The sequence below is a fragment of the Callorhinus ursinus genome, unplaced genomic scaffold, assembly GCF_003265705.2.
Source record: "Callorhinus ursinus isolate GAN/ISIS: 27379988/994484 unplaced genomic scaffold, GSC_fseal_2.0 scaffold33, whole genome shotgun sequence".
In the NCBI taxonomy this organism is placed as follows: Eukaryota; Metazoa; Chordata; class Mammalia; order Carnivora; family Otariidae; genus Callorhinus; species Callorhinus ursinus.
The window spans coordinates 13,244,944-13,263,751 of NW_027397095.1; the positions used below are offsets into that span (position 1 = coordinate 13,244,944).

General features: G+C 38.3%; 1 protein-coding gene across 2 annotated transcripts; it reads right to left on the bottom strand.

Moving 5' to 3' along the window:
* Positions 1-6,447: 6,447 nt before the first annotated feature.
* On the bottom strand, positions 6,448-17,560 carry MCTS1 (MCTS1 re-initiation and release factor). 2 transcript variants are annotated; one of them, XM_025852762.2, is made up of 6 exons: positions 17,233-17,560; positions 15,913-16,065; positions 15,269-15,366; positions 10,456-10,589; positions 7,657-7,724; positions 6,448-6,656 (listed from the first exon to the last, which is right to left on the bottom strand). In XM_025852762.2, the coding sequence occupies exons 1-6, from the start codon at positions 17,241-17,243 to the stop codon at positions 6,575-6,577; spliced, it is 546 nt and encodes a 181-aa protein (XP_025708547.1). In that variant the 5' UTR covers positions 17,244-17,560; the 3' UTR covers positions 6,448-6,574. The 2 variants fall into 2 exon arrangements, with proteins under 2 accessions (XP_025708547.1, XP_073735303.1); XM_073879202.1 differs by lacking the exon at positions 17,233-17,560 and adding an exon at positions 16,609-16,753.
* Between the last annotated feature and the right edge of the window lie 1,248 nt (positions 17,561-18,808).

Sequence of the window (18,808 nt, forward strand, 5' to 3'; positions counted from 1 at the left end):
ATTGAATATTCAAATTCATAAGGGAACTCCTTAAGTTTTAAGATAACATCTGTACATTTAATCTGTGCCATGCAATCTTCCTCAAACAGCTTTTGTATAAAGTAAATACTTATTTAGGAGAAGTTCAGAAGTTGCTTTTAAGAACATGAACTTAGAGCAAGTTCCCCTTTCACAGCAAATTAGACATTATTGAGCCCAAACTGCCCAAATCGGTATGGTTTCTCTCCCCTCACACTTTAATCAAGATGTTTCTCTTTACATAGGCAAAAACCACAGCTTAAATGAGACTCGTGCATTCCCAGTAAATGTATCTGGGCATTTGGTAGTTGAGAGAGAATTGGGTTTGACAACACCCAGAAACTCATGGGGCCATGTGCCTTCTCTCAGACTTCCACATTTGGGAGCAAGAAAGGGGAATTACTTTGCAGACTTCTTTCAAAATATTTTACAAAATACAAAATTTGTACCTTGTAAGTCACGATATAAAATCAGTACAGCATAAGTGTCCGAGTTTTTACTAGACTTTAGCCCCTACTATTTTTAAAACAGAATAAAGCATTGCCCGTGAAAAATGTTTTCTAGTCCTGTACTTTTGGAAAGCATTTAGGAGACACATTAACTTGATGGGCTACAGACAGTGGTTATCCCACTAAGTGAAACTTTCTACTCTATATTCACATACATTTCAGGTTGAACTTTCTGAAATCTAAAATGCTCACACAAGCAACTTTTAGAAATACCTTAGTCAGGCAAAAGCGTACTTTTTTCTAATCCTGCATAAGTCAACTCTCCAAGAAACCTTCCAGAGCCTACATGGCAAAAAGGACTCTCCTCCCATCCTCCTCATCCTGCCCAATCTAGTCCAGATGTTTATGGGAACAGTGAATTTTGGCTTTACAAAATGAGTTCATCAGCATTAGACCTGATGAAAACAGAATCCAGACCAAGAAGTACATACAAAATCTTTCAGATCATGAGAAAAATTACTGGTAAGACATCTGTATGCAGAAACAGACATTTCAAGCCCTGCTGATAGGGAAGCAAAACCAGAAGAACGTGCACTGCTCCTTTTAAAAGTTGTCTCAAATTTAAGCTCATTCACGGGCAGTATCAATCCAACATGCAGTTTCATCACAAAATCATCTCATTAGTGTGCAAGTTTCCAAGCCTCAGGGTTTCATCATGCATCAGCATAAAAGGACAACCCCAGCATTTGGTGACAAAGAGAGAGAGTGTCCCCTTTTGAAATAGAAAGTGGGAAGAATAAAAACAGATTGCCCGACCTCAAAAGTCTCCCCAATATGGCTTTCCCCAAGGCAAAAAGGGAACTGAATTTAATTTGTTTTCAAGGCATATGTTTGGAGAAATGGCACTTCCTCCAAGCAAGTGCTTACATGATTTATTGCTTATTAAAACAGTCTTTTGCTCACATGCTTGTGAAAATCAATAGAAATTACTTATTTCACCACAGAAGATTAAATGAAAGTTCACAGTTATCATTCACAATCATGTCCTGTGATAAAAAATTAAAATTAGAAGGAGAGAAAACTAATCTTTGCATATTTTAAATTTAGAGTTATTTCCCCCTATGGTAGAGTTCTGGGAACACTTACAATGAACCTGAAGGGAGTGAACGATTATACCCTAAAAGTTCCCTCTACTCACATATTAGCTGAAATTAAAGTACTTTAAAATTGAGGAATGGAACAAGAGCAATAAAAAATAGGATGTGGAAATCATAATTTGTTTTACTTTTAAAATGAGATTTTAAAATGTGTTAGATAACCCATTTAATTAGAATTGAACAATAATGAAGCATGTCATTCTCTGTTAACAATTAGGATTTTAATTAGAAATTACTTCACTAATTGATCTTTTATTTCTCAAAGTGTTCATGGATAAAATTTGGTGTCCTTTCATTTTTCACTCCAGGAGACAAAAATTAATAGTACTAAGTAGTTTGGATGAACAGGATATTACTAGGAGAATTCCAGTGAATCATCTCCTGTATATTTTCCCATACATAAATTATATTCTCCAGGAGGCCAGCCTCTTAAGCAAACCAACCAATCAACGAACCAACCTGCATGCTTAATAGTCTCAACACAGATTAAAAACTGGTTCTCAATCACATTATTCACTCCTGTTCTGATGGAGTTGTAGTCCTTTACAAGTACTTAATTAGTTTTAATACAATATTAAACAAATTGGTGTTATAGTTCATTATATGTACTCATTCTTTTACCTGTTATAAAAAGTATACATACAAAATATAAAAACATATAAAGCAAAGTATACATTTACATGCATCAGTCTCCATGTTGACAGGCATGATTTCTTTAGGAACTATTGCTGAGAGACTGGGATATTAAGAACAATTATATTTAATCTAATTCTTACTGCCTTAACACAACTAGTAACATTCTAAACATAAGTGTTCTGAAGGGCTTTCCAAATATATTTTAATGGCCTAATTCTTACTTGAGTAAGTTTCTGATTGCTTGAGACCTCAGAAGTGATGGTTATATTGACATAGGATGCATACATTTTCATTTTTTTCCTTTCATTATAAATCAGTTCTAGTGGATACTCCTTTAGAAATTGGAACATTTTGAGTTTCGTGAAGAGCCTTGAGAGATATATTCTCAAAATTAAGGAACCTAGATAAACAAAGTTAAAATATTTACCACATTTTGTTTGGGCATACATTCATTTCATATTCCCCTTAATATATGACTGCTACATTATTAATATTCTCATGAACAACAGAAAAGTAAAATATTTATTGTAATGAAATACCTGTGCAAATTGAGTCATTTGCCATTCTTATATTTTTTGAAGTACTATGCTTAGAAATACTGTATCCTCAGTAGCTGATTTGTATCCAAAGGAGGAACTTGGCTGGATATAATCATTGTTTGACAAATGGCATATGACCTTCTGTTTGGGGACTATCAAATTCCTCGAATTGGAAATGTTCATGACTACCCCTGGGATAAATCCAGCTGTCTGTTTTGGGTCCAGAACATTAGAAAAAAAGAAAAGGAAAAATGCAGCTGCCAAGAGACCACCACCAAACCACTATAATAGTCTGCTAGAAGAGGGCTGATCAGGCCTTTCTATTACTGCACAATGGGTCAGCCATCTGAGTTGGAATGCTGAATCATTGCAACTCCAAGACATCTGGTTGTTTTTAACCTTCTCACATTGGATACAATCTAAGGAATATTTTTATATTTAGCTCATGTGTAATTTGCAAAGTTTGGTGACCGAAATTGGAAAAGTATTAGTAGTTCCCAGTGGCTTTATAAATCGGTATTGGGCTGTCACCATTACCCAGATTTTTAAAAAATGTAAATTTACTCACTAGCCTGGAAGTTCCTTAAGGGCAAGGGCCACTTGTGTATTATTCATCTTTGTGCCACATCACCTAGGACCTAGCAGGTATTCAATAAATGTTCACTGAGGGGACGCCTGGGTGGCTCAGTCAGTGAAGCATCTGCCTCTGGCTCAGGTCGTGATCCCGGGGTCCTGGGATCGAGTCCTGCATCGGGCTTCCTACTCAGCGGGGAGCCTGCTTCTCCCTCTCCCTCTGACTCTGCCTCTCACCCTACTTGTGCTCTCTTTCTGTCAAACAAATAAATTAAAATCTTTAAAAAAAAAAAGTTCACTGAGCTGAACTGACCTTGGCTGAGTATGTCAGATACATAGAAATGGCTACATTATAGGCAGGCTTCACACAAAGTTAATTCTGAAACTAAAAATGAACTGAAGACACATTGCCTTAGAGAAAACAGGCTCTCCCTGTATTCCTAGTCTCAGGAATGTGGGTAGACCAGGTTTCCTTTAAGCATAAGACCTCAAGAGGCTGAGATGCTAGTTTAACCTATTTGAATTGGCTTTCCTGCATGACCTAATGTTGAGACACTGACCAGGCTCCCAGCGTAGAGTGACACCCCTGACTAACACCATGACCTGAGGCCTCAGACCCAGGGGAAGGAGAAAACATACATATTTAGTCCACATCACCAAGGCAACAGAGTCACTATACCTCAGCATAGTAGGAAAAACAAGCACAGATGATGATGTTAAATATTTTTAAAGTGTTCCCCACACCCACTGTTAACAGTGGTTAGAAATAAGGATAAATTATTTCAGAAACCAAGCAATTAAAGGTTTTAACTTCTCTAATATGTATGTGCTTTGTTTGTCATTGCTAACACTCCATAGGCAATCTTGGTCGATTAACATTAACTTAGTACCAAAACTAGAGGTTCAAAGTTTGGTTTTGACATCAATGACTCAGATAGTCTCTTTTTAAGAATGTAAGGTGCTACAGGCCTCAAATAGGGTGCCTCATCCCTCAAGTGGAGAGACATCTGAATTTGAAACTGGTAAGTCAGCACAAAATGAGACTGTTGAAGAAACCTACTCTGAAGGATGATTTATAAATGGGTCACTGATGAGACTATACTTTTATCCATCAGGAATAAATAGTAAAATATAACAATATACTAAGTTGTAGAATATAACTGTCATGACAAAGGAAAATATTCTACATAGAACTTAAAAAGAATATAGGAAGTAAAATATCAGGGTTCCTCTACAGGCTAGGAAAGATTGTGGCAGACATAAGCATTCTAATTAATGTTGAAGAAAAATTCTCTAAGCCTTACACCAGCCCAGATGAAATATTCCCCCAAATTTCAACCTTCCTTTACTCTTATCCATGTTCACCAAGAAACTTCCTGTTTACTAATTGTGTATCCTAAGCAGACTTACCACTATAAATTAACACATTCACATTCTAATGTGGGACTCCTCAAGTCTTACAAGTTTCATTAGTGGGAAATAGTTTCTCGGTCTGAGGGTCAGAGCCTGGATCAATAACCTTCACCTATGTTATATCTTGGGGGCCCAGCTGCAACAGCCAGCCAAATGGTCTCTCTCTTTTTACTATCCACCCTCACCTTTCTCACCACCTTCTAACTGTAACATGGGTCACCACAATCTTGTAAATGTCTGTATCCATCTGAAAAATAAAATCACATGTCATATATTTGTAAACAACCAAATGAAAATGACTGAGACACTAGAACAGCAAGGTTATTAAGAAAGACCTACTGTCACTATATAAATTCCCATTGAATTCTCATTTAATTCCCGAAACAGCTTACTGTTCTTACTGAAATAAGTCCATGGCCTTCATGTAACACTTACGATAGGAGATACATGTTCTTTGGGGGATACAGTGAGGACCCAAATCTGGAAGTTCTGAGCATCTGTGTAGTATGAGTTTACCCAGCTTCAGGACAGGGCACTAAATAAATTCAACCTGAATCTCATCAAGCCTATCTGTTTATGGGTTACACAGGGGGCACAAAAACAAGTTAAACTACTTTACAGTGATACAACTGACAAAATCCAGAATGGGGGAGAAAACTCTGTAAGACAAAACAACCAGATTTCTTCAATCATTAATTTAAAGGGGAAAAGACAAAGGGAGAACTTCTAACTTAAGAGACTTAAACAAATAACCACCAAATGCAATATATGGACCTTGTCTGGGACCAATTTCAAGCAAACCGATGGTTAAAAAATAAAAAAAGAGGAAATCAAGTTCACTTGTCACATATTTGAACCGGATATTTGATCATATTAAGAAACAGTCAAATTTTTTAGGTGTGATGATTTTTTTTAAAAAAACCCATTTATCGGGCACCTGGGTGGCTCAGATGGTTAAGCATCTGCCTTTAGCTCAGGTCATGATCCCAGGGTTCTGGGATCGAGCCCCACATTAGGCTCCTGGCTCAGCTGGGAGCCTGCTTCTCCCTCTCCCTCTGCCTCTCTCCCTGCTCATTCTCTCTCTCTCTGTGTCTGAAGTGAATACATAAAATCTTTAAAAAAAATAAAAATAAAAAACCCACTTATTTTTTAAAAGTACATATTAAAGTATGGATAAAATGATATATCTGGGATTTGCTTCAAAATAACTGGGGAGTGGGGTGGGAAGGAGTAAATGAGATACAGATGAAGTAAGATTTGCCATGAATTGAAACTGGGTGATGGATACAGAAAAGATCCATTATACTCTTCCCCACATATTTTCATATATGTTTGGAATTTTCCATAATGGAAAGTTTAAAAACAACAACAAGCAAACAAACAAAAAACACACACAAAAGAGAAGGGGCATTTCCAGGGAGTAATGGGAGAAAATTCCCAGTCTAGGTTCCAGCCCCATTAAGTAGTCAGATTCTCTGGGGGTCAGCCATATACTATCAAGTTCATTTACCAAGTCCTGCCCTTCATTTTACATCATTAGCCTAAGAAAGGACAACAAGTTGTCTGAGTTTGAGTACTTACCAAATACCTCTTAATGTCCAAGTTTGCTACCCAATCTTAACTTGACTTTAAGAAAAATTAAAATAATTTTTGAAGCCAACAGAATTTTAGCATCTGTTGAATTTATTCAGCATAACCACAGAGGTATTGTCTTCATGCTGTCACACACAGACACAAACACAGATACAGCACAATATCCATATTTAGCCAAGTGCATTCCTTCCGAGGCTCATTTATACGTCTTCATATGCCACAGCCCATCATTTAAATAATGGATATTTTCAATGCCAATTCCTTTGTTGACTTTCTCACTGTAGAAAGAAAAAAGCATATAAACATATTGTTATGAATTTTTATAGGCTTACTTATGGTAAATATAATTCAAAGTGCATTGCTATTTTGCAATTATTGAGCCACATGTAGGGAATTTATTTATATTACATTAACATTATTGACTACATTAAACTACATTACTCTGCGGCAGTTCCTGTCTTAAAGTGATGCTAGTGATCTAACTAGTTAGTCTATACAAACAAAGTAATGATGTCACCATACCAGGAGAACATCAAAGTGTTACACTTAACCGTGAAACAAAATTAACAGGAATAATTTGGTAATCAAATGAGTTCCAAAGTTTTTCAGTATATTGACTATATTTTGGTAATATATCTTTAATATTTCCTTAATATTCTATACCACCAGGTCAAAACAGAAGATAAACACTGTGTGGTACTGAACTATGTCACTGTTTTAAAAACTAACATCAGGGTGCCTGGGTGGCTCAGTTAAGCAGCCGACTCTTGATTTTGGCTCAAGTCATGATCTCAGGGTCCTGGGACTGAGCCCCGTGTCAGGCTCCGTGCTCAGTGAGAAGTCTGCTCAAGGATTCTCTCCCTCCCTCTCTCTCTCTCTGTCCCTCCCCTTGCTCTTTCTCTCTCTCTCTCTCTAAAAAAAAAAAAAGAAATCTTTTTTAAAAATTAAAAAATTAAAAAACTAACAGCAAAACATCTTTCCTCCCACCCAATTTAAATCATACTAAATAAGAAGTTCCTAAAATATCACATACATACATATAAAACAGCTGTGTTGGCACACAGTTCTTTTCAGAGTGCTTAAGAAAGAATGCAATCCCAGAGACAGAACAGGTTTCAATGGCTTCCTAAGAGTTAGAAAAAATCAGAAATGAAGCTTCTGTGCTTAAATATTTGTAGGATGTGGTATGAATAAGAGCAAATTTCACCTGTAATTCTGATGCTTTCTGAGTAGGTGACCCATGCCTCAAAAGCTTAGGGGAACTAACATGAGACTTACATATCTTCTGCAGACATCTTCATGACTCCGACACACAGAGCATGCTGTTTTCCTTCTGCCATGATTGCCTGAAAACACACAGCTAAGAAAACTATTTATCTATCAAAATGCCTTAGAGAGGGGGTTCAGACAATGATCACATTACTAGTGAAGCCATTTTCAACCCATCTTATATCCTCACCCAGACCATCAACACTCCTTGAGGACAGGGACCTAGCAGAGTCTGTAGGCACATTGTAAATATTCAATAAATGCTAAATGAATGAATCTAATTATCATTCTTGGTTTTTAAGTTAAGTGCTAATACCGGGGCACCGGGGTGGCTCAGTCATTAAGCGTCTGCCTTCGGCTCAGGTCATGATCCCAGGGTCCAGGGATCAAGCCCCGCATCGGGCTCTCTGCTCAGCGGGAAGCCTGCTTCTCCCTCTCCCACTCCCCCTGCTTGTTTTCCCTCCCTCGCTGTCTCTCTCTCTGTCAAATAAATAAAATCTTTTTTAAAAAAGTTAAATGCTGATACTATAACCCAATGCCAGCAAAACCAAAATAAGTCATGCAAAAAAGGAGATAAAATTTCTTGCATTAAAAACTGTGAAATAAATACATATGAAGTGTTCTAATGTTTTAATCACTGAATGGTGGTTTTATGTAATAGACACTTTAAAATAATAATTATACCCCAATCTATCTTTAAGAACTCAGTGTAAGGGCGCCTGAGTGGCTCAGTTGGTTAAGCGACTGCCTTCGGCTCAGGTCATGATCCTGGAGTCCCGGGATCGAGTCCCGCATCGGGCTCCCTGCTCGGCAGGGAGTCTGCTTCTCCCTCGAACCCTCCCCCATCTCATGCTCTCTCTCTATCTCATTCTCTCTCTCAAATAAATAAATAAATCTTTAAAAAAAAAAAAAAGAACTCAGTGTAAGTTTCAACCTTTCTAGAACAACCAAAATGTTCTTGGTTATCACTTGAAGCATTTAGAATGTTAAACATTGTGAGGTGCCTGGGTGCCTCAGTCGGTTAAACGTCTGCCTTCGGCTCAGGGTCCTGGGATCAAGCCCTGCATGGGGCTCTCTGCTCAGTGTGGAATCTGCTTCTTCTTCTGCCTCTACCCCCACTTATGCTCTCTCACGTGCACACTCTCTCTCTCTCTCTCTCTCAAATAAATAAAATCTTAAATAAAATGTTAAACATTGCAGTACATATTTTACAAAGTAAAAGTTCAAGGTTACACAGTATCTCTCTGCACTAGTTTTGCAACTGTCTAAAAGTCTATAATTATTTCAAAATAAAAATTACTTAAAAAGCAAATGCTAGGTACTAGGAAAAATTTCCATTTAAGGGAAACTCCAGAACTATTAACCTACAACACTTAGAAAAATCATAAACATAAAAAAAACCCGTCCTTACAGAATACTATTCTCCATTTTCTCCATCGTACTTTCAGTTCATACATTCGATGTTCCAAAAATATTTGAGCACTTATGATGTGACCAGTATGTCAATATAAGCTGTTCCTAAGATATAAACCTACACTTTATACTACCCCTTAAATATAACTGCCACAACAGAGGATACTGTCCTTTCAAGTACAGGACACTCTTAAACCCACTCCAATGGCCTCTCCACTCCACAGTGATTTCCCTACTCCTACCAAGTATTTTCTCAACCTGAAGCAAATGGCCACTTTATCTATGACAAAAGAAAAGATATCTCCTGTCCAGATAGTTGACAAAAACCTAGTTAACCTAGAATATAGCAAACCACCACTGTAGAAATGAAAATAATGCACAATTATTCAGCCACATCATGAGTTTTAAGGACTACCTGAAACTTAAACATTTCTCTTTGAGAAAATATGTTCTGAGGTCCAAAGAGCCAACTTAAAAATGAACTTTAAAATTAAAGTTGGGAATTGTTCATATTTCCCACTACCCACTTCTAATACTCTACCTGGTACCTGAGCTCTTTTCCCTTTTGAGTGCTTTTACTTCAGTGTATATGGGTAAGCCAATGGTAAAAGTAGCAAGCTGATGTCCAAAGAAGTGATACAATCGTATCATACATATCCTCTCCATTAATAATCAAATTTTATTATTATTTTCTTTAAAGATTTTATTTATTTATTTGAGAGAGAGTATATAAGCAAGAGAGAAAGCACAAGCCGGGTTGGGGGCAGGGAGAGGCAGAGGGAGAAGGAGACTCCCCGCTGAGCAGGGAGCCCGATGCGGGGCTTGATCCCGGGATCATGACCTGAGCCGAAGGCAGACGCTTAACCAACTGAGCCACCCAGGCACCCCAATAATCAAGTTTTATACTGTGTCCTGAGTCTGATAACACTGGGCTATAACTGGGCTGAAATGCAGCTGGGACTCTTTCATTCCTTGTTCCCATTTAACTTCTAAGATGGGACAAAATTTAGTCTCAAGAAATGATGTTACTGAGCACCTGGGTGGCTCAGTTGGTTAAGCGACTGCCTTCGGCTCAGGTCATGATCCCGGAGTCCTGGGATCGAGTCCCACATCAGGCTCCCGGCTCAGCAGGGAGCCTGCTTCTCCCTCTGACCCTCTCCCCTCTCATGCTGTTTCTCTCTCGCTCTCTAATAAATAAAAAAATAAATAATAAATAAATAAATAAATGAAAAGAAATGATGTTATTTCCCACATTTTGAAATGTAACCAGAAAGGTATAACAGTAACAGTAACCTCCAAAAAGTACATCTAATCTTCTCTTGGACAAAAGATCTTTCAGTAATGACAAAAATACTGTGAATACATTTTTCAACAGTTACAGCCTGGGAAGGATACAACAATCGTATCTACTGCAGCAGGGTAAAGTTTAGCTCCAGGAGAAGTTAAACCTGGACACATGATATTTGCTCCACTAAGTACAAATTTGATGGCTCCTTTATCAACTTGCTGGTGTGGCAGGATAAAAGGATCTAGAAGAAAAGAAATACATTACATAAATTAATGAGACTAATGACTCAACAGAAAATAGCAAAGGACGTGAACAAATATTTCCCCAAATTACAAGGGAGCCTGGGTGGCTCAGTCAGTTAAGCGTCTGTCTTCGGCTCAGGTCATGATCCTGGGGTCCTGGGATCGAGCCCCACATCGGGCTCCCTGCTCAGCAGGGAGTCTGCTTCTACCTCTCACTCTCCCTCTGTGCTCTCTCTCTCTCTCACATAAATAAATAAAATCTTAAAAAAATATTTCCCCAAATTACAGTATTCTGACAGATGCAAAATAAAACTGAAACACACCATCCTTCACTTATCAAATTGGTAAATGTCTTTTAAAGATTTTATTTATTTATTTGTCAGACAGAGAGACAGAGAGACAGAGAAAGGCTGAGCACAAGCAGGGGGAGCGGCAGGCAGAGGGAGAAGCAGGCTCCCTTCTGAGCAAGGAGCCCGATGCAGGACTCGAACCCAGGACCCTGGGATCATGACCTGAGCCAAAGGCAGACGTTTAACCGACTGAGCCACTCAGGTGTTCACACATTGGTAATTATTTTCAACAGAAGTAATTCCCAGGGCTAATGTAGGAAAACTGGCATTCTTATATACTGCTAGAAGGCTTATAATTGGGTACAATCTTTCTTTAGGACTACTTGGCAACATGTATCAACAGTCTTGAAAACGTTCAAACCCCTTGACTCAGTAATTCTATTCCTAGGACTTTATCCTATGAAAAAATTAGAGATATATAATATATTTAGGTAGAAATATATTCATTGCCGTACTACTCTTTGTAATAGAATAAATTGGAATCAACCTAAATGTCCAACAATAAAGAGATAAATGACTTAAGGTATGTCTATAATATACATAAAATAGAACCATACTTTTGGAGACTATGTAATACCCTGGTAAATGTTCATAATATAATGTTAAGAGAAAAAAACAAAAAAAAAAAACCACCAAAGAGATCAGTGGGTGCTAGGGGTTGAGGGGAAGGGGAGGGGGAGAGGGAGGAGGAAGGGACAAAGAGGTGGAGCAGAGGATTTTCAGGGCAGTGAAACTATTTTATGATACTATGATAGTACATAGTGATACTGTAACAGTGGATACATAACATTATGCATTTGGCAAAACCCACAGAATGTACAATGCAAAGAATGAACCCTAATGTAAACTATAGACTTTGGTTAATAATAATGAATGAATGTTGGTTCATCAATCATAACAAATGCATTACATCAATATAAGATGTTAATAACAAGGGAAGGGGGCGCCTGGGTGGCTCAGTTGGTTAAGTGACTGCCGTCGGCTCAGGTCATGATCCTGGAGTCCCGGGATCGAGTCCCGCATCGGGCTCCCTGCTCAGCAGGGAGTCTGCTTCTCCCTCTGACCCTACCCCCTCTCATGTGCTCTCTCTCTCTCATTCTGTCTCTCAAATAAATAAATAAAATCTTTTAAAAAAATAACAAGGAAAGGGGGGGTAGGAAGTATATGGGAACTCTGTGCTTTCTGCCCCATTTTTCTGTAAACCTACAACTGTCCTAAATAAGAAACTCTATTAATTAAAAACTATTTAATGGAGAGCCCAATTTAAAAAGGAGAAAATATATACATTTATACACACACAACATAGGAAATATTTTGATGAAAATACGCCAATAGGGGCACCTGGGTGGCTCAGTCAGTTAAGCTTCTGCCTTCAGCTCAGGTCATGATCCCAGGGTCCTGGGATCGAGCCCTGCATTGGGCTCCCTGCTCAGCGAGGAGTCTGCTTCTCCCTCTGCCCCTCCCCCTGCTTGTGTTCTCTCTCCCTCTCTTAAATAAATTAAAAAAAAAAAAAGAAATACACCGATATACTAACCATGGTTATCTCTAGGTCACGGAAATACAGATGATTTCATTTCTCTATTTTCCAACTCTCTAGAATGAACATAAATTCCTTTTGTAATCTCAAAAAATTTATTTTTGTGTGTGTATGTGTGTCTACTAACAGTTCTTAATCTAAGAAGTAAAGGATCCCTGAAGGATTCAAAACTTTTTAGACCTCTCAGAGCTTTCTGGGAATAATAATAACTGGTAAAATTTATCCACTTCAATGTCTTACCACTAGCCCTCCCACTAGTCAGAGAACAAGTAAGTCTTCTTCCTACCAAGACTACAAATTAAACATGGCTCCAAATTTAAATATCTTACTGAAAAAAAGGAACCTGAATGAATGCATTTATACATAATTTGTTTTCTACTTCTCCATCCTCGTTAATACCTACCCTTTAATAATAATGATGATGGTGACAGTAATACATAATAGTAGTGGACATTTTTTGAACAATTAGTACATCATTACAATGGCTGTCATATTTTGAGTCATTGCTGTGTTCTGAGCATTGTGTTAGATGCATTATATACACAGTCTCATTTAATCCTCACAATCCTGGGAGATAATACAATATATCCTTTTTATTAAAGATTTTATTTATTTATTTGAGAGAGCTAGAGAACGCGAGTGCGCACAGGGGAGGAGGAGAAAGAGAGAGGATTCCAAGGAGACTCAGAGCTAAGCACAGAGACTGACACAGGGACAACATATCCATTTTTAAAGATAAGGCAACAGGGGCGCCTGGGTTTCTCAGTCGGTTAAGTGTCTGCCTTCGGCTCAGGTTGTGATCTCAGGGTCCTGGGATAGAGTCCCGCATTGGGCTCCCTGCTCAGTGGTGAGTCTGCTTCTCCCTCTGCCTGCCACTTCCCCCTACTTGTGCACTCATGCGCTCTCTTTCTCTGACAAATAAATAAAATCTTTTAAAAAAATAAAGATAAGGCAATAAAGCTTAAGCAAGTTAAGTGACTTGACCTGTTTAAATGGCTTGGCAAAAATGACCGGCACTGGGAATTGAACCCAGGTGTACCTAACTCCAAGTATGGTTTTAACCACCATATTACCCTGCTTCTTGCACATCAATAACTTTAGGATGTCCAAAAGGCTGGTTCCTGGCAAAATATTATTAAATAGGAACATTTTTCTCTTCCAACATATTATGCAAATGCTTAACATACAGGAAAACCATAAGAATAGTTCAATGAACACTTGGACACCATCCATTTAGATTGAACAACTGTTCATTAACCCTTTGCTCTACTTGCTTTGTGTCTATTTATGCACACACATTTTGTCCTCCACCATTTGAAATTTCAGATGTAGTGCTTTACTATAAGTACATATCACCTAAAAATAAAGTCATTCTCCTACATAACCACAACACTATTATCATACTAAAAACTTAACAGTAGTTCCACAATATTGTCTTATACCCAAACCATATTCAAATTTCCCCCCAAGAGTCTAAGGAAGTGTTTTATAGCTTTTGAGGCAGGGGAGGAGGGCTTGAATTTTGTTTTTTAAACCAGGATCCAATCTAGATTCATGCAATACATTTGAATATTTTGTCTTTGTCCTCTTTTAGTTAAGTAGGAATTAATGTCATCAAAATGTCCTAATGTCACCAAAATATTTTCATTTTAAACTTTTCCCATTGCATCAGGACTTAGTTTCTCTCCCTTGTACTTTTTTAACCTGAGGAAATCAATACTTAATCAAGTAATTGTAAATAATCCTTTCTAAATATTAAAATGCTTCACCTCTTTTAAGACTTGCCTTACTGCTCCAGACCTCCACTCCACCAGGTAACTCAAAATTGATCTCTTCTTACCAAAAACCAAACTCATTAGTTACCACTACCATCTACAGAGCCCTCCAGTTGCTCCCTTCCTTTCTGCCTCTTAGCTAGAATGCCAGAAATACACTGGTTTGAAAAGGAGAAATTTTTTTTTAAAGATTTTGTTTATTTATTTGAGAGAGAGAGAATGAGAGATAGAGAGCACGAGAGGGAAGAGGGTCAGAGGGAGAAGTAGACTCCCAGCTGAGCAGGGAGCCCGATGTGGGACTCGATCCCGGGACTCCAGGATCATGACCTGAGCCTAAGGCAGTGGCTTAACCAACTGAGCCACCCAGGCGCCCTGAAAAGCAGAAATATTAACTTCACAGTTGAAAACCTCTTGTGCATGGGGATTGTATCTCCTTTGGATTTTCTTTTGTAACGTACTCGATTTGACAATATACAAATATAAGTATGTAATAAACATTTCGTTTTATAACACCTGACCTTGGCACTTAACTAACAAATGGGACTCCCACAATTAGCCAATGCTTTCCCTTATATAGAGTTATCTCCACAAGGCAAATCTAGATACAAATTTAAAAGAAGGAAGTGCTCACAGCACTTATCACAGTTTGTGAATATATATCCGTGTAATTATCTAATTGTTGTCTATTCTTCCAACTAGACTGTTAGCTTCATAGGGACAGGAACAATGTCTGCCTTTGCTTCCCATCATATTCTCAAGTAGCTAGCTCAGTGCCTGACACATGGTAAGTTCAATAAATATTTGCTGAATGAATGAATGAATGTTCTTTCTTGGCCTTTCTGGAATGCATAATAAGAAAATTTGCATTTTTCAGATTTACCACAAGATGGGGATTCATTTTAGTTTTATATTCCATATTACCTAGTATTAATAAATAAGTTAACTACCAGAAGTCACTTTCAACTCCTTTTATATCTTTCCATATCCCCAAATACATATTTTCTAACAAGACTTACATTTGTGAAGTAACCTTAGGGTTGGATAAAAAGGCCCTTCTCTTTGTCTAAAAAATAGTAATTCTCCATTTACTGTAAGGATTTCTATATGTTCATGGCTGTAAGACAAATGTCACAAAGTACCAAGTTAGATATCTTCTTTCAAAAATGAATATGCCAAGCATCCTTTAAATAACAAAAAATATGAAACGTATATATACAAAGATACAGTAACCTCTGTTTAACTTTATTAAATATCCAGGCAAAAAAGCATTGTTTAAATTGTTTCACCTACCATACCAGTCCAGTAGAGAAAAAAAAGATGATTATGACCTACTACAATTTTATTTCATTTTATTATTTTAATTTCATTGTTAGATAATTCAATAAAACAAATATCTACAGTACAAACTGAAATAAATTAAAGCCTGAATAAAAACACTTAACTCTTTAATAAAACAATCAGTACACAAAGTCATATTTTTCAGGGACATAGAGAAACACTTGAAAATACAAATATTGATGTTTTAGTTATTCTGTTTCTCTACTCCTATAATCAATCTACCGATGGTTAATGTGAAAATAATTCCATTTATTATGAGTGCAATCTAATCATACAATATTCAGCTACTCTGAGCTCTATATAGAGAAAAATAAAGACTTACCATCGCACTATTTTGACAGGATCTTTCTTAGGCATGATTTGATTAAGCCATGGCTCAATACCTGGAAATTGTTCTATCAATTGGTTCTTAATACCCTTTATAACTGAGGTTTTCAACTGGATGCAGTTGGACACATTTTCTTTTTCATCAAATCTGTCAAATGATTTTTGCAAGGAAAAAGGCATTTCTAAGCAGACATATCAAAATAGCTAAAGGTATTGTTTTAATTAGTCAACTATTCCCAAGTATTTAGATGTCTAAAATAATTATGAAATAGTTTTTTAAAATACCATTTCCCTTCAATTCTGTCCAGCACAAAACCAGTGTCTTAATACAATATTAAACTGTCATGTATACACAATGGGGGGGCGGGAAGGGGTAGAATATGAGGCATATTTCATATTATAATCTGTAATCAGCTACACAAATGTCTTTCCTGGAAAACCCTACTCAATTCTACCTAGGAAGAAACAGATTCCCACCTCTAACAAAACCTGTGTGAAAAAACAAAAGTAAAACAAAACAAAACAAAAAACCCTCGGGCGCTGAGACACAAAAGACCAACCCAAATATAACACAGAAAACTGGCCCCTGCTAGGCTATGTAATCTGCCGAGATTTTTTTTTAAAGTGATGATGACGATGATTTCTAAGATCTCTATTTATTTTTGTTCAAAATGTCATGCACAAAACCCACCTTCCTTTGCCCATGTTCCCCCTTTGCTTTTTGCGTCTAGCAAGTCTGGAAGGTAAACCCACTAGGTAGATTCCCAAAGAATTTTTGTCTTCCTTACACTGAATAGCCTATGGGGGCAATAACGCTATTTTCAAGACAAGGTTAATCTGGCAGCTAGGCAATAAGCATGACAGGCCGCTTGCTTCCTGTCACCCAGACTCCTTCACTGCCATGACCCAGGAAGTCAAGCCTTCCCTTATTCAGTTCATAACTAATAAACATATGGCAGTGAGTGCAGGGCTCTCCTCTCAGCTAAAGAGGATATATACCCTTAAATCACGGTGCAAGATTGTGATTGGTAGAACCCTAGGAATAGGGATAGGATTGGGAGAGGGGACAAAAGAGAAAGAGGGGTAAGGAAAAAGAAAATGAGGGTGGGAGGATCAAAACCCGACTGAAGATTAGGGATGGAAAGGCTACAGTGTTGCAAGTTGCGAGTGAGAGCATAGTACTATAGAAGACCTTGCGGAGTAAGGATGGCAGGGGCGGGGGAGAGAGAAAGAGGATCTTTGCTCTCGCCCTCTTCCCCACCCCCACCCCCACCACCTTTGTAAGCAGCCGATGGAGGCCACAGCATGTCCTTACTTCTTGAACATGATCCAAGGTGAAGGGGGCGACGATAGGGAAGGGCCCGGAATGGGAAAAAATTTGAATTAGCAAGGGTCCGGCAGATCCTCTTAACACGAGGAAGGCCGGCACTGACAGTCGGAGCTGCTGTCGTTATCCGGAAAGGGAGACAGCCAGCCGCACTTTACGGTTCTCAATGAAATTTGACTACTTCCGCTCCTCTGAACACGTCGGCGCTTTTGCCGGCCCTTTTTGGGCTACCGATTCCCCCTCCAGAGAGGAGAGTTGGAAGGGCGGGACTAGAGAAGGAAGAAGAGATAGATAGAGCAATCATTCCAGCTGCAGGAAGAGAAGAATGAAGGGGTGGGATAATCATTCAAGGCAGCATTTATGGCAGTTGCGTCAGTTACGGGTCCCTCAAGGGGTCAAGATTATTCCGTGTTTGGTTGCTACCTGTTTATTAACCTGAGCAGTTTTTTGGTGGGAACGGTTTTTGTTCCCTGACGCAACCGAATGGGTCGGTGCTTACCGACCACCGTGAACCCAGGCAAGCCTCATGGCATCTTGTTAATGTATTCCTGGGCTTGCCAGGTTTAGCAAGCAAAAATACATGATATCCAGTTAACTTTGAATTTCAGATAAACAATGAATATATATATTTTTAGTATGACTACACCTCATGCAATATTTGGGACATGCTTATATTTTTAAAATTTCCTTGTTATCTGAATGTAATTGGGCATCCGGTATTTTGATCTGACAACCACATTCACCAGCCACAGTGAGGTGCCCCCATAGAAGTATTCACTAGGTTGCTGTCCCCTGCCTCACCATACCTACAAGTTGGGCTGTAACTCAAGGGAGCTAATTTCCCTGACGATAGAACGGCCTCTAGGCAAGCTATACAAGACCAATCTGATTGAAGAGATAACAGCTAAAGAAACACGTTTTACTAGTGTCATTTTAAAAAGAGTGAATCCAAAGTTTTGATCAGCAAAGAAACCATAGAAAAATACAAAACCTAACTAAACAGGCACCACCCAGGCAGTGGAGTGGATGAGCACTCACCTATAAAACAAATACACCATTCTCTCCAGGGAGCAAATACTCTATATTGGGGAGATGGGTGTTTGGAGCAATCATAACAAACGCTATTATGTATTTGAATTGTACAACTAACTCACCTTGCCTTGATTCTGTAGTAAGGACAATCTTCTGATTATAATTTGGTTTCCCATGAAGATCTCCCTGACAAGAATTTGCCATTTTTTAAAATTCTATTTATTTATTTGAGAGAGAGAGAGAGAGAGAGAAAATGAGCCAGGGGGAGTGGGCAGAGGGAGAAGCAGGCTCCTCACTGAGCCGGGAGCCAAGCGGGGGCTGGATCCCAGGACCCTGAGATCATGACCTGAGCCAAAGGCAGATGCTTAACTGCTGAGCCACCCAAGTGCCCCAAATTTGCTATTTTCAATTCAAATCCTCATGAACAATTGTTTGTCTTTGTAAATAAATTGTCATTCTGGTTTATACATCAGTCTCTTGTGAATGTCCTTAGTGTGAATCCGCATTCCCAGCATCAATCAACTCTGTGACG

Coding starts and splice junctions, on each gene's coding strand:
- MCTS1 (XM_073879202.1), bottom strand. Junction 15,367..15,912: donor CCTGTCAAAATAGTGCGATG/GTAAGTCTTTAT, acceptor TTTGTCTTACAG/CCATGAACATATAGAAATCC. Junction 7,725..10,455: donor CTGCAGTAGATACGATTGTT/GTATCCTTCCCA, acceptor GTGTGTTTTCAG/GCAATCATGGCAGAAGGAAA.